We start from the raw sequence: 16,085 nt of genomic DNA, 5'->3' as shown, positions 1-16,085 counted from the left end.
ACCTATTCTAAACGCCTTTTGTCCGTCGTCATGCACTGTCTATCGTGCGTTGTGCGCTGTCTGTCGTGTGTCCCTAAACAAATATGGAACTGGTAGAATCAAATACTCTTCATATAGATGGAAAGGTCTTAAGGTCCTTTACAAAAATTGTGAATTATATGACCCTGGGGTCTTGTGTTTCCCCTTGGGGAAGGGGTTAAGTTTACTATAGTTTATATAGGGTAAACACATTTTTGAGCATTATTTGGTCATTTGTAATAGGGAATTAGTCAAATGTTGTCAGAATTGTCAGTATGAGATGGCCATTAAATCCTATTAACAAATTTTCTATGACTGACCCCCATGGGCCTTAGAAGTCAAATAGGCTAAAACTTCAAAAATCTTTTGAAATTCTGGTACTGGTAGAATCAAATACTCTTCATATAGATGGAAAGTTTTAAAGATTCTTTACAAAAATTGTAAATTATTGACCCTTGGGTCTCAGGTTTCTCCCTGGGGAGGGGGTCAAGTTTACTATAGTTTATATAGGAAAAACACATTTATGAAAATTATTTGCTTATTTTTCATAGGAAATTAGTCAAACTGGGTTAGAATTATTAGCCTGAAATAGCATTTTAAAACTATGTCCATATTGGTCCTGGCTGACCCCCAGGGACCAGAGGGATGGGGCCAAAAGATGTCAAAACGGTTAAAATTTCAAAAATCTTCTTTGAATTCACAGATTTGGTGGAACCAGATATTCTTCATAGATTGGAAGGTGTTAAGCCCCTTTACAAAAATTGTGAATTTCATGGTCCTGGGATCTCAGACTCTCCTCTCCCCTGGGGAGGGGGTCAAATTTACTATAGTTTATATATGAAAAACATATTTTTGAACATTATTTGTTTACTATTCATAGGAAATTAGTCAACCTGGGTTTGAATTATTAGCCTGAGATAGCATTTTAACGTTATATCCATATTGGTCCTAGCCGACCTCAGGGGCCAGAAGTGCGGGGCAAAAATGGGTCAATAATGGATAACATTTCAAAAATCTTTCTTCTTAATTCACAGATTTGATGGAACCAAATACTCTACATAGATTAAAAAGTCAAATTAATAAAATCATTGACTTACTTCAAGTGCCTAATGGGCCAATATATAGTGTTTATGTCTTTGTTTCATTCTGTATCTGAACTCAGGTGACCGTTAAGGCCCATGGGCCTCTTGTTAAAAAGACCCTATACGCACATATTTAATTTAAGAGGACTGAAAATCAATCCTTAATATTAGGTCGATTTGACGCCCAGCATTGTTGCCATGTTGCATTATTGATAAACCAATTTTCTTCCAATATCAGACTCTCTGTTATTTTGTTACAGAGGGTTTATGGCCGACCAATATCGACTGGGAACTGGGGGTGTGGTGCGTTCCGCGGCGATCCTCACCTTAAATCAATGCTGCAATGGATGGCTGCGTCTTATGCAGGCGTACCATATGTATTCTACTATACCTTCCAACACCCTGACCTCGATCAGGTAAGTTTTATTTGTCGTGCATTGTTTGTCTTAAACTTCCAAACTATTGAGGAATTTTTATCCAACTCATTCACTCCCTGTAGATACATTTCAAAGACTGGAACAGTTCATCATAAAATGTCAGAGGTGAATAGTCAATATATAGTTACACAATGAGTGAATTTAACCCACACGAGTGAGTTATTTTAAAAGTTTCTAAAGACACAAGCTTTAGCAAGTGTCTTTTGTATTCAACAACCACGAGTAGTGTGACCTGTTTTTACCACAATCATATTTTTTTTAGCCGATAGAAATACAGCGGGGAGACGGTAACGTGTGTTTATTGAAATATGCCAATAAGGTGTAGAAATATTTTCATCAGCAAAAAGACACTAATTAGTTTTCAAAAGTCCGTCGATATCAAATTCTTCTCGTTCGGAACATCTTTAGGGTTAAACAATGCTCATTTAACGTCTTATTGAGTTCAAATCATCAAACTGGTAGTTGCTTCCAGAAAATAAAATTAAGTGTTGGACTACATGGATACATGTAAAAGCATTCGCACGACACAGCATCGTCTATTTCCCGCCAGATAATCATCAAGCCGTTACCATCTAGATCACCAAGTTCGTTTCATACACGTTAAATCTACCAGACTCATTAGTGAAATTCTTGTCTGTCAATATTATTAGTACTTATGGTCAATTTAACATGTATGAAAATCTCACGTATTTTGACACAACAACCATGACGCATACGCTTTCCAACAGCAGTTTTGGACATCAAGCGGCGATCACAACATAGAATGATGTCATTTGATTTTTGACAACGTGACACTGAGATATAAGTAGTTCAGTCAAAGTTCACTGTGTCAGTCAATCAGAATGCGAAGAACCATGTGTGGTATAAACAAATTGTTAATCAACAGCTGCACTGTTAATTTAATACTGTGAGAGTTGAATAACACTGCCTATTGTTGTAGAAATGTGTTTAAAATGTTTTTCTGTATATATTTCATGAATCACAATTTTTTTTGCGATTATAGCAATTTTCTGAGAAATCACTAAAAAGTTATCCCCATTAAAAAAATCATTGTAATGTATTTGCATATTACTGTTCATGTGGGTAGGTATAGATTGTGATGTCATATTACTGTCCATGTGGGTAGGTATAGATTGTGATGTCATATTACTGTCCATGTGGGTAGGTATTGTAATGTCATATTACTATCCATGTGGGTAGTTATTGATTGTGATGTCATATTACTGTCCATGTGGGTAGGTATAGATTGTGATGTCATATTACTGTCCATGTGGGTAGGTATTGATTGTGACATCATATTACTGTCCATGTGGGTAGGTATTGATTGTGATGTCATATTACTGTCCATGTGGGTAGGTATAGATTGTGATGTCATATTACTGTCCATGTGGGTAGGTATTGATTGTGATGTCATATTACTGTCCATGTGGGTAGGTATAGATTGGAGATTGTGGATGTCATATTACTGTCCATGTGGGTAGGTATAGATTGTGACGTCATATTACTGTCCATGTGGGTAGGTATAAATTGTGACGTCATATTACTGTCCATGTGGGTAGGTATGGATTGTGACGTCATATTACTGTCCATGTCGGTAGGTATAAATTGTGTACGTCATATTACTGTCCATGTGGGTAGGTATAGATTGTGATGTCATATTACTGTCCATGTGGTAGGGTAGATTGTGATCAGTTGTGATGTCATATTACTGTCCATGTGGGTAGGTATAGATTGTGATGTCATATTACTGTCCATGTGGGTAGGTATAAATTGTGACGTCATATTACTGTCCATGTGGGTAGGTATAGATTGTGATGTCATATTACTGTTAATGTGGGTAGGTATAGATTGTGATGTCATATTACTGTCCATGTGGGTAGGTATTGTGATGTCATATTACTGTCCATGTGGGTAGGTATAGATTGTGATGTCATATTACTGTCCATGTGGGTAGGTATAGATTGTGATGTCATATTACTGTCCATGTGGGTAGGTATAGATTGTGATGTCATATTACTGTTAATGTGGGTAGGTATAGATTGTGATGTCATATTACTGTCCATGTGGGTAGGTATTGTGATGTCATATTACTGTCCATGTGGGTAGGTATAGATTGTGATGTCATATTACTATCCATGTGGGTAGTTATTGATTGTGATGTCATATTACTGTCCATGTGGGTAGGTATAGATTGTGATGTCATATTACTGTCCATGTGGGTAGGTATTGATTGTGACATCATATTACTGTCCATGTGGGTAGGTATTGATTGTGATGTCATATTACTGTCCATGTGGGTAGGTATAGATTGTGATGTCATATTACTGTCCATGTGGGTAGGTATAGATTGTGACGTCATATTACTGTCCATGTGGGTAGGTATAAATTGTGACGTCATATTACTGTCCATGTGGGTAGGTATGGATTGTGACGTCATATTACTGTCCATGTCGGTAGGTATAAATTGTGACGTCATATTACTGTCCATGTGGGTAGGTATAGATTGTGATGTCATATTACTGTCCATGTGGGTAGGTATAGATTGTGATGTCATATTACTGTCCATGTGGGTAGGTATAGATTGTGATGTCATATTACTGTCCATGTGGGTAGGTATAAATTGTGACGTCATATTACTGTCCATGTGGGTAGGTATAGATTGTGATGTCATATTACTGTCATGTGGGTAGGTATAGATTGTGATGTCATATTACTGTCCATGTGGGTAGGTATTGTGATGTCATATTACTGTCCATGTGGGTAGGTATAGATTGTGATGTCATATTACTGTCCATGTGGGTAGGTATAGATTGTGATGTCATATTACTGTCCATGTGGGTAGGTATAGATTGTGATGTCATATTACTGTCCATGTGGGTAGGTATAGATTGTGATGTCATATTACTGTCCATGTGGGTAGGTATAGATTGTGATGTCATATTACTGTCATGTGTGATGTCATATACTGCCATGTGGGTAGTATTGTGATGTCATATTACTGCCCATGTGGGTAGGTATAGATTGTGACGTCATATTACTATCCATGTGGGTAGTATATTGATTTGTGATGTCATATTACTGTCCATGTGGGTAGGTATAGATTGTGATGTCATATTACTGTCCATGTGGGTAGATATTGATTGTGACATCATATTACTGTCCATGTGGGTAGGTATTGATTGTGATTGTGATGTCATATATTACTGTCCATGTGGGTAGGTATATGGTGATTGTGATGTCATATTACTGTCCATGTGGGTAGGTATTGATTGTGATGTCATATTACTGTCCATGTGGGTAGGTATAGATTGTGATGTCATATTACTGTCCATGTGGGTAGGTATAGATTGTGATGTCATATTACTGTCCATGTGGGTAGGTATAGATTGTGACGTCATATTACTGTCCATGTGGGTAGGTATAAATTGTGACGTCATATTACTGTCCATGTGGGTAGGTATGGATTGTGACGTCATATTACTGTCCATGTGGGTAGGTATAGATTGTGATGTCATATTACTGTCCATGTGGGTAGGTATAGATTGTGATGTCATATTACTGTCCATGTGGGTAGGTATAGATTGTGATGTCATATTACTGTCCATGTGGGTAGGTATAGATTGTGATGTCATATTACTGTCCATGTGGGTAGGTATAGATTGTGATGTCATATTACTGTTAATGTGGGTAGGTATAGATTGTGATGTCATATTACTGTCCATGTGGGTAGGTATAGATTGTGATGTCATATTACTGTCCATGTGGGTAGGTATAGATTGTGATGTCATATTACTGTCCATGTGGGTAGGTATAGAATGTGATGTCATATTACTGTCCATGTGGGTAGGTATAGATTGTGATGTCATATTACTGTCCATGTGGGTAGGTATTGTGATGTCATATTACTGCCCATGTGGGTAGGTATAGATTGTGACGTCATATTACTGTCCATGTGGGTAATTATAGATTATGATGTCATATTACTGTCCATGTGGGTAGGTATTGTGATGTCATATTACTGTCCATGTGGGTAGGTATAGATTGTGATGTCATATTACTGTCCATGTGGGTAGGTATTGTGATGTCATATTACTGTCCATGTGGGTAGGTATAGATTGTGATGTCATATTACTGTCCATGTGGGTAGGTATAGATTGTGATGTCATATTACTGTCCATGTGGGTAGGTATTGATTGTGATGTCATATTACTGTCCATGTGGGTAGGTATTGATTGTGATGTCATATTACTGTCCATGTGGGTAGGTATAGATTGTGATGTCATATTACTGTCCATGTGGGTAGGTATAGATTGTGACGTCATATTACTGTCCATGTGGGTAGGTATTGATTGTGAGGTCATGTGTTTGCGAGCACAAGGTCACACCTTTCAGAGAAAACAATACAAATTTCACTTACAAAATAACGATGTCACAATGGATACCTATCCGCAGGGGAGGTAACTCTGTTATATCCAAAGACAGAACATGGTAATAGAAAAGATATCTTCTATTTAAAATATTCACCATCTCTGACGTCTCTATTTTCAGTTACAAGAAGTGATAGACTCAATACGGAAGCGTGGCTGGAATGTGGGGCAGTTGATGCAGGCCTTACGCTGCTACTGTGTAACAGTGAGAGAGATGGACGAAGCAGACGTGGACAAACCAAACTTATTCCAGTTACTTCTCTCCGACGATGCGTTCCGAGATATTCACTGAGCGTTCAGTGTATGATTATAATTTAATGTTTATGAACATGTGTTATGCCAAATTATGCCCTGGAGATTGTAGTGATAAGTAGACTTTCATTTTAGTAAATGTTTTATGCTAAACTGTGATAAATTCCACAATGTTATGTTGCAATGAGAAATCACTATCAAAACCCTATGTCAATAGACATTAATACACGTGTGTAAAATTATTCCTCTTTTTTGAAAACTTTTGAAAATTCTAGCAAAAAGGTTTAGAAAGATTCTTTTAGCTATTTTGATAGGATTTAGATTTATCTTTTTTAAATCTTAAAAAATATTCATTTGGGGTCAAAGTTACATATAGTTCACGATGCTTGTTATGCTCTGTAGGTAAAGACTGATTCATCATATATTTTCAATACCAGCATTGCTTAAAAATTTACATATTAGCTAAAATCTGTTTCAGTAAAATATGTAAACAATATTACCAAATTAATATACCTAGTATGTTTCACACAAACTATATAAGACAAACTATTGAAAAATGTGTATACTGAATATAATGTATACCTAATGTCAATATGAATGCAATTTCTTTGTAAAAGATTGCTGAAAATTATTTACCCCATTTTTTTGCATGTATGCTACATGTTAGAACGAATATACAAACCTGGCCTACTATACCTTTCGGCCGGGTACGATTTGGTCCCTATGTGTCGTAGTGGAGCACTGCCTCTGAAAATCACTCGGACACAGTTTTCTATACTTTTTTATAGGTTTCAAATCATTTAATGCGTATACATTCATTTACATAATATTTTTGTCCAAAACAAACATAACTACCTTTCTTAATATTTACCGTACCGCTTACAAGACGTGAAATTCACAATTTGTGGACTTGCCGTATAAATTCCCTTCAGAAAGCCCTTCATATGTGTTATGTAAAAAATCTAATGCCTCCATGAAAATTTGGTATTTTATGCAGTTCAGTTTTATTGCCTAGTAGGTAAGCAATATCAAACAGGTACTACAAAATGCAAAGAAATGTTATATAATGGTTTACATAATCATTACTTTGCTCCATTAGCAGTAATAGGCACCAATTGTAGCTCTAAAGACAACACCATTGTCTTTTGAGCTACAATATCGCAGCTAGATGTTTTTAGTATAACTGACATTTTGTCTATTGTCTTAAACTGTATGTATTCTTTCAGTCCAACAGTATTCTTTTGTTGAAGGGTCTTTTAATTACAAAAACAGTAAATCTGTGAGCTTCATTTGTCTCTCCAACATCCAGCAACTTTGGATGCATGTGTCCTACAAGAATATTCAAACTATGTAATGGTGGTTGTCATTCCATTATATTCGGTGTAATTAAAACATATTAAATATATTAATTAACTAACTCACTAAAGATGAAATCTCATTAAGTGTAATTTCATACACAACATACCGTTACTGCTTATTTCAAGCTATAGTGAAATACCTGTGTAGGCTTACACACGTGTGTATGAAGTAACAGCGCCATTTGCCGGCACCGTCGAGATAACATAACCAACACTGTGACCAAGTTATCGAGAGTGTAGCGACAGCGTGCCAGGCAATAGCGTCAACATGCTGATGTAGTGATCAACCGAAACCGTTCACACTATTATTGCGTCGACAGTAAAACTCACTAATTAAAAGACCTTGTTTAATTTGAAGTATTTTGTTTATTCCAACCAAACTTTTCAATAAAATAAATTATAATTCATTTAAACATGGTAATTTAAAGTTGTGGATTATAATTATGATAGTAACTATTGTACACGTATTTCTATTCAGAAGTTTAATGTTGAAGATGCTCCTCCACAGACAGCATAAACAATACCCATCTGAACAACAACAGATGTATAATTGTGTTTATATTGGTCTAATTAACACAAAAATACATATAACATTTGTTTTGCTTTAGGTACATGCACAATCAGGTATTCATTTTATATAGGGCATAGTGCCACGGAATTTTTTCAGGATGCAATAATTTATTTTTGATATTTTTAGCCCACCATCTGATGATGGTGGGCTATTCAAATCGCCTTTCGTCCGTGGTCCGTCCGTCCTTCCGTCCGTCCGTTAACAATTCTTGTTACCGCTATTTCTCAGAAAGTACAGAAGGGATCTTTCTCACATTTCATATGTAGGTTCCCCTAGGACCCTAGTTGTGCATATTGCATTTTGGGACCGATCGGTGAACAAGATGGCCGACAGGCGGCCATCTTGGATTTTGATAGTTAAAGTTTGTTACCGCTATTTCTCAAAAAGTACTGAAGGGATCTTTTTCAAATTTTATATGTAGGTTCCCCTAGGACCCTAGTTGTGCATATTGCATTTTTGGACTTATCGGTCAACAAGATGGCCGACAGGTGGCCATCTTGGATTTTGATAGTTAATGTTTGTTACCACTATTTCTCAAAAAGTGCTAAAGGGATCTTTCTCAAATTTCATATACAGGTTCCCCTAGGACCCTAGTTGTGCATATTGTATTTTTGGACCGATCGGTATACAAGATGACCGACCGACGGCCATCTTGGATTTTGATAGTTAAAGTTTGTTAATCGCTATTTCTCAGAGAGTACAGAAGGGATCTTTCTCAAATTCCATGCATAGTTTCCACTTGTACCCTAGTTGTGCATAGTACCTTTTAGGACTGATCCATAATACCTTTCGGGACTGATGGGTAAACAAGATGGCCAACCGGCTGCCATCTTAGATTTCATTGTTGTAGTTTATTACCACTATTTCTTAGTAGTGTGTTTGAAAAAGTTTGAAAAGCAGGGAAAAGATCCCTCTTTCCATTGTCAGACATAGATCATTCTTTGGTGGGCGCCAAGATCCCTCTGGGATCTTTTGTTATCTTTCAATTATGTAAATTAAAAAGCTTAAACTTTTCAATGGTGGCATTGGTATAAAGTTACTTTTGTAACTGAAGAAAAATACAAAATCATTAGCGGTAGAGCATCTTCAAAATGTAAACGCTGTATAAATTAACACTAAACACTAAATGTAATTTGGCTCCATCTCTTTCTAACTTCAGATCATTTTTATGTAGTATTTACCTGTATGGAAAAAAACCCATTTATTTGGTTGATATTATAATAATTACCAGTTTCTATTACATAACCTATTTGTTAGTTTACATACCTTTGAAGCCCTGAAGACATAACTATAATCTGATCCATACTATCACAGTGAATGTGTCCCAATAGGTACCTATGACCCTATAAGGGCCCTCATCCTTTTTGAGGCCTCAATTTCAATTGCCTGGGAATAAAATAAGACCAAAACTACATGAAACAATATAGGTTTGCATTAAATTTGCCATATGAAGCACCTTTTCATTTTTTCATTTTTTAATACTCTGGGTGCTTAGCATGTCAAATATGGTGATAGAAAAAGGACTGCATACTACAAAAAGTATTTTAATATGTTATATTTTGCCAAAAACTTATTTAGTTCCTCTATACTTTTGAGGGGATGTTTGTTCCTACCATTATGAACGATTTTCCATTTACATATTCTGGTTAAAATCAATTCAACATCGATTATGGTTGTCAGAAGTGACATTCATCGTCACAATTCTAGCAAATACCGTATTCGATCCAATTTTGCACAATTTGAAAGTAATAATGCGATGCTTATAGAACCAAATTTAGCCTAGAATTTCCATTAAATGATGACACAAAGTATGTTATAATCATTCCGTAAATAAAATCGAAAAGAAACCTACACAGTTTTCATATCAAGAGACTTGATAATTTGAGGTAAATGAAATTGTGATCTGAAAAGAAAGCATGGGAGGGGGCTAATAGGGAGGGAAGCACTTTCTGTGTCGAATATAGTATCTTCAGTTATTTTACAAACACTATAATGTTACGCATTAAAACAAGAATCGTGAATTGTCAGTCTTTGGAGCTTTATTTTAAGTCGAAATATTCACAATGCATAAAAGTTTAGTTTGTCTATAGTGATTGAGTTTGTTTGCGATTGTCAGAATTGTTAACTGTGGTTGTGTTTATGGTTTGAAGTGGCATTTAAAACATCAAATATTAAATGTTTTTTTTACAGACAAAATTGATATTTTTCTTGAAGAAATATCATGTTTTGAATGATACTTTACTATTCCAGCATTAGTTTTTTCAATTATTCAGCATTAGATATTAGTAAGATATAAAGAATACTAGGACAATTTTATACTTTTGAAATATATATATGATTTTATTAAAAAAAAGTATGATAGCTACATATTGTGTCGAAAAACCTTAGTTAAAAGATTTGAAAAATTTATTAGTGATTTGTTGATTTTTTTTCTTTAAAATCACTAACAAATTGTTGTAAATTGTCTATCGAATCATGAACGCGAATCAGGAGTATAACTCTTGTAATTATTTTCTGTTGTTTACGAATTGATAAAGCACTATTGATTTTAAATAGAAATTAAATCTAATAATGTCACTAATGTTGTTATCAATCAAGATGGTGATACAATGTACAACTAGTCATCTTATTTCAGCATAAGGCTTATTTTGATAAAAATAGTGGTTTTAACAAGGGACCATTATAAGTTGATTTAAAGTTGATTTTTGTGCGTTTCTTTGTGTTTTTATTTCTGTTTTGTTAGTTTTGTGCAATGAATGAGTTGTTCTTAGATATATGAAGTAGTCATATTTAGCCAAGTATGATAAGTGGGATAATTTGGCACATTGATAAGCTACTGTAATTAGTTACATGATTTCACAGGTGTGAAATTTCGCGCTTCACTGTTTTGAACCTATTCACATAGGTTTATTTTCGCTAATTATCTTTCAAGTCTTTGAAAATTCCCATTCTTATGACAGGCTCTAATATATGAATCAATGATTTTGATCAATTTCACGAGGTAATAAATTTCGAGATTTCGGATGAACTAGCAAATTTAGCAAAATTAAAACCCCTGCGAATATTAGTAAGTCTACAGTATATAAACTGGTATATAAATCACGCACTTTCATGGAACTTATAAAAGTTGTTGTGAATCAGGACTATGAATAGTTAATCAAGTCTTAAAGATGCTCCACCGCTGATGAATGATATTTTTTCTCTATCAAAAATAGGAGCAAGCAAATTAGTGTCTTTAGTAAAGTTACCAAAGTTACTTACTTCAAACCATTACCACCATTGAAAAGTTTGAGCTTCTTATTCTACTTCAAGTTAAAAATATTAGAAATATTAAATTGCATCCCGAAAACACTATGTCCTACCCCGGTATATGGAATGAAGTACCGATTGCGCATGCACCGATAGCAAAATAAATTATTTCATATGTTTTAAATTAGACAGATATATGAAAGATTAAACACCAATTATAGTTCAAATGATAAGTATCATTTAATATGCACTGTCGGCAGTGGAGCATCTTTAATATTAAGAAAAGAAATTGTTCTTTTAAATGAAAGGTGAAATTACTTGGCCTATTGCTATATCATTTTGAATTTCCAATTACAGCTGTATTATGAGTTAGGTGTGTGTTTGTAGTTTTGTTTTTTTGAAATGCAGAATTAGATTGATAAATTGTGGTTGTGAAAACTTTATTAATAGAATATATCATTGATACTGAATGATGACCATTTTTTGACTTAATAAAAAGTACATTAAAAGAGTTTATAAAAAAAAACCTTCAAATACTGTAGCCACTTTATTTTTCACGAGATACAAAATTTCGTGTGATTTCGTAAAGCTGAGCTGGAGTGCAAATTCAAGTATTTTGCGGTTACCGTAATTGTAAAAAAAAAAAAATGGATTTTTAATTATACGAATGCATGACTTTTATATATTATAAAATTAGAAAGATTCATTGATAGCAAATTTATGGATTTGCAATATATGTTGAAAATAAAGATTACTCGAAATATTGTATGAGTGGAAATGAAGTACAATGTACCTGGTAGTTTACAGTATATGTGATGACACGAACCAATATGTTTTAAAAGGTATTTACATCAGAGGTCTATTACCAAGATATTTGTTATAACGTCACGGTGGGAGACCAACAATTGATTGTGCTATGTAATACGTACACTTATGTGATAATGTATAAGTGGTGGCCGAGTGGTGAAAATGTCCTGACATAATATCACATGCCCTCAATCTCTGGGTCGTGAGCCAAATCCAAATTGAGGCAGTTGCTAGGTTACTGACCGCTTGTCTGCGGTTTTTTCTCCAAGTACTCTGGTTTCCTCCTCCATCAAACCTGGCACGTATTTACATGACCAATTCTGTATTTGAAGTTGTAGTAATCTGCCCTTGCGGGTAGGTATTGATTGTGACGTCATGTGTTTGCGAGCATTATGTCATACTTTTTGGAGAAAAATACATGAATAATGACATAGCAATCAATACCCAACTACAAGGGAGCTAACTCTGTAAGTGTAGCTTAGCGTAGTGCAATTTACGGTGCGTCTCCAATATGATTTTATAACATATAAACTCTGTTTCAATAACAGCAATAAATATGCAGATATCTACAATTCATGTTACTATGTCCAAGACTGGTGTAGGATGAGAGGAAACTTGGATCATACACTAGATAACTACATCAAAGTTATATAAACGTTTAACACATTCCCCCCCCCTGAGCACACATGGACCCTTCTAAATCAAACACTAGACTAGTTCATTCTGAAATTGTAACAAAGTGTGTCAAAATCTTGGAGCCGAGACACTCACTGATAAGCCATAATTCTGCTCACCATTTCTTATTCTTGATTTAGTGTGTTAAAACCAATATAATGTTCCGTTATGGATTTCACTTCCCTGTTATTTTCAACTCGCAAGCTTCTGCTTTGGTGCAGCGTTCGGTGTTCGTTCGTTATCCGACCGTCTGTTCGGTGTCAACTTTTCCCTTTAAACAACTTCTTTAAATAGATTTTTCTCCAGAAGTAGGGGACCTAGACCTAGAGCCCTGAAATTTGGATGCTGGGATGAAAGGCTACGAAGTTTTGTTCAAATGAATTACCTTGACCTTCAATCTAGGATGAAATCTTTAAACGACTCCATATCATTAACCAAAATTCCTATTGAATCTGCTATGTGATTTCCAGATAGCATGTGAGCGATTCGGAGCCATTCAGCCCTTGTTAAAAATCATTTTTAGAATCGGTAAAATGTCAGTTTTGATTATTCATTATATGACCATTTGGTTTATTTATATTTTTGTGATGCATAAGATATAAAAGAAAACAATAGAATACACATACATGTATATGTACCTATTTGTTGTTTATGTTTTATGGTGTCTTAACTCGCCATCTGGCCTCCAGCTTCTGCCAAGAGTACCTGGATGTCCGTCATCAAACAATCTATGTATTTTTTCTTTGAATTACTCCTAGCAGTGGCGTAGGAAGATGAAACATAATTGGGGGGAAGGGGGGGGAGGGCAAATGTTCCCCGGGTAAAAATAGTACAATTTAGAATGGCCGAGATGAGTTTTACGATGTATTTTAATTATTTTAAAGCGTTCATAATATGATATTTTTTATTTAAAAGTAACTTGAATTTAGAAATGATAATTGTGAATGTCGTCATTTCATTATGCAACCCAGCTCGATCTGAACATACCAGCTCCACACCATCGGCACATTGTTTTGTAACGTTACAAAATAATAATGAATTAATTGTCTTGCTAAGACATATAAACAAATGAATCTTTTAAGATACATTTTTGTAGAATCCCTTGGTAGACATTCTTAGTCTAGTTAATGTGTAGTGAATTTTTTACTGTTAAAGATTTTAACATTATGTGAATGTTTTAAGAAATACGCCGCGCAGCGGAAAAAATTCTAAAACGAAGTACATAAAATGTGAAAAAAACATTTCAGTCTGCGGAAATGGGGTATCTGAAAAGTTTGTAGAACGATTGTTTATGCTATCGAAAGCATAACGCGACTATTGAATAATGGCTTCCTACGCACCTGCCTAGCCTTACTAGTACCTTGGCATTAACCATTCTGTAAAGTCATTATTCAATTGTCGCGTTATGCTTTCGATAGCATAAACAATCGTTCTACAAACTTTTCAGATAGTTTGAGTACGATTTTGGATAGAAAAAATAATATTTTAACTTATTTATTAATAAAACAAAACACACTTCCAGTTTTGAATGCCTGATTTTCGAAAAATCAGGTAAAATATCATCAATCGGGAAAACTGATCATATCACACCATGATATAATGTTTAACTTTTGTGTTGGTGCAAAAATAACTTGTTTAAAAGAATATGCTTAAAAGTAGTTAGCCAAGGCAAAATGCCTACAAACCGGAGGTCCCTCTGCCTGTCAACATTGACAAAGAAGGAGTTTCCAATCTCTATATATTGTTCTGGTGCAAATAACCATATCACAAGGAGCGCTTGTTTGTGTGGTATTTGTTCTGGTGCAAATAACCATATCACAAGGAGCGATTGTTTGTGTTGTATCAACTTTACAAATTGTTAATATAACTTAAATCATGAAATTTATTGATTTTTAGCTTACCTGGCCCGAAGGGCCGGTGAGCTTATGTCATGGCGCGGCGTCAGTCGTCCTTCCGTCCGTCCGTCAACATTTCCTTTAAATCGCTACTAGTCATAGAGTTCTGCATGGATTGTAACCAAATTTGGCCACAAACATCCTTGGGGGAGGGGAAACAGAACTTGTATAAATTTTGGCTCTGTCCCCCCGGGGGCAGGAGGGGCGGGGCCCAATAGGGGAAATAGAGGTAAATCCTATAAATCGCTACTTGTCCTAGAGTTCTGCATGGATTGTAACCAAATTTGACCACAAACATCCTTGGGGGAGGGGGAACAGAACTTGTATAAATTTTGGCTCTGGTCCCCCAGGGGCAGGAGGGGCGGGGCCCAATAGGGGTAATAGAGGTAAATCCTTTAAATCGCTACTAGTCATAGAGTTCTGAATGGAATGTAACCAAATTTGGCCACAAACATCCTTGGGGGAAGGGGAACAGAACTTGTATAAATTTTGGCTCTGACCCCCTGGGGGCAGGAGGGGCGGGGCCCAATAGGGGAAATAGAGGTTAATCCTTTAAATCTCTACTTGTCCTAGAGCTCTACATGAATTGTAACCAAATTTGGCCACAAAATCCTTGGGGGAAGGGGAACAGAACTTGTATAAATTTTGGCTCTGATCCCCCAGGGGCAGGAGGGGCGGGGCCCAATAGGGGAAATAGAGGTAAATCCTTTAAATCACTACTTGTCATAGAGTTCTGAATGGAATGTAACCAAATTTGGCCACAAACATCCTTTGGGGAAGGGGAACAGAACTTGTATAAATTTTGGCTCTGGTCCCCCGGGGGCAGGAGGGGCGGGGCCCAATAGGGGTAATAGAGGTAAATCCTTTAAATCGCTACTAGTCATAGAGTTCTGAATGGAATGTAACCAAATTTGGCCACAGACATCCTTGGGGGAAGGGGAACAGAACTCGTATAAATTTTGACTCTGGCCCCCGAGGGCAGGACGGGTGGGGCCCAATAGGGGAAATAGAGGTAAATCCTATAAATCACTTCTTGTCCTAGAGTTTTGTTTGGATTGTGACCAAATTTGGCCATAAACATCCTTGGAAGAAGGGGAACAGAACTTGTATAAATTTTGGCTCTGACCCCCTGGGGGCGGGAGGGGTGGGGCCCAATAGGGGATTTAGAGGTTGATATTAAAATTCCTTCAGAAAAGAAACAATGAACCTGTATTCAGAACATTACTTGGCATTACAAACCAGGTGAGCGATACAGGCCCTCTGGGCCTCTTGTTCAACACGTTATTGAAGAAAAAAAATTCAAAAGTCTTGCCT

General features: G+C 35.9%; 1 protein-coding gene across 1 annotated transcript in view; it reads left to right on the top strand.

Moving 5' to 3' along the window:
• The window catches only part of LOC138307944 (uro-adherence factor A-like), a 37,648-nt gene extending 24,141 nt beyond the window's left edge, over positions 1-13,507 (top strand). Inside the window, exons 12-13 of the mRNA XM_069248882.1 lie at positions 1,361-1,516; positions 6,086-13,507. Coding sequence (XP_069104983.1) covers positions 1,361-1,516; positions 6,086-6,256 — 327 coding nt within the window. The 3' untranslated portion in view covers positions 6,257-13,507. The remainder of the gene's footprint in view (positions 1-1,360; positions 1,517-6,085) is intronic.
• The last annotated feature ends 2,578 nt before the right edge of the window (positions 13,508-16,085 follow it).

Source organism: Argopecten irradians, chromosome 14 (assembly GCF_041381155.1).
Source record: "Argopecten irradians isolate NY chromosome 14, Ai_NY, whole genome shotgun sequence".
Classification (NCBI taxonomy): Eukaryota; Metazoa; Mollusca; class Bivalvia; order Pectinida; family Pectinidae; genus Argopecten; species Argopecten irradians.
Note: the sequence above shows the minus strand (reverse complement) of the source record. Positions and strands in the feature narration are given on the sequence as shown.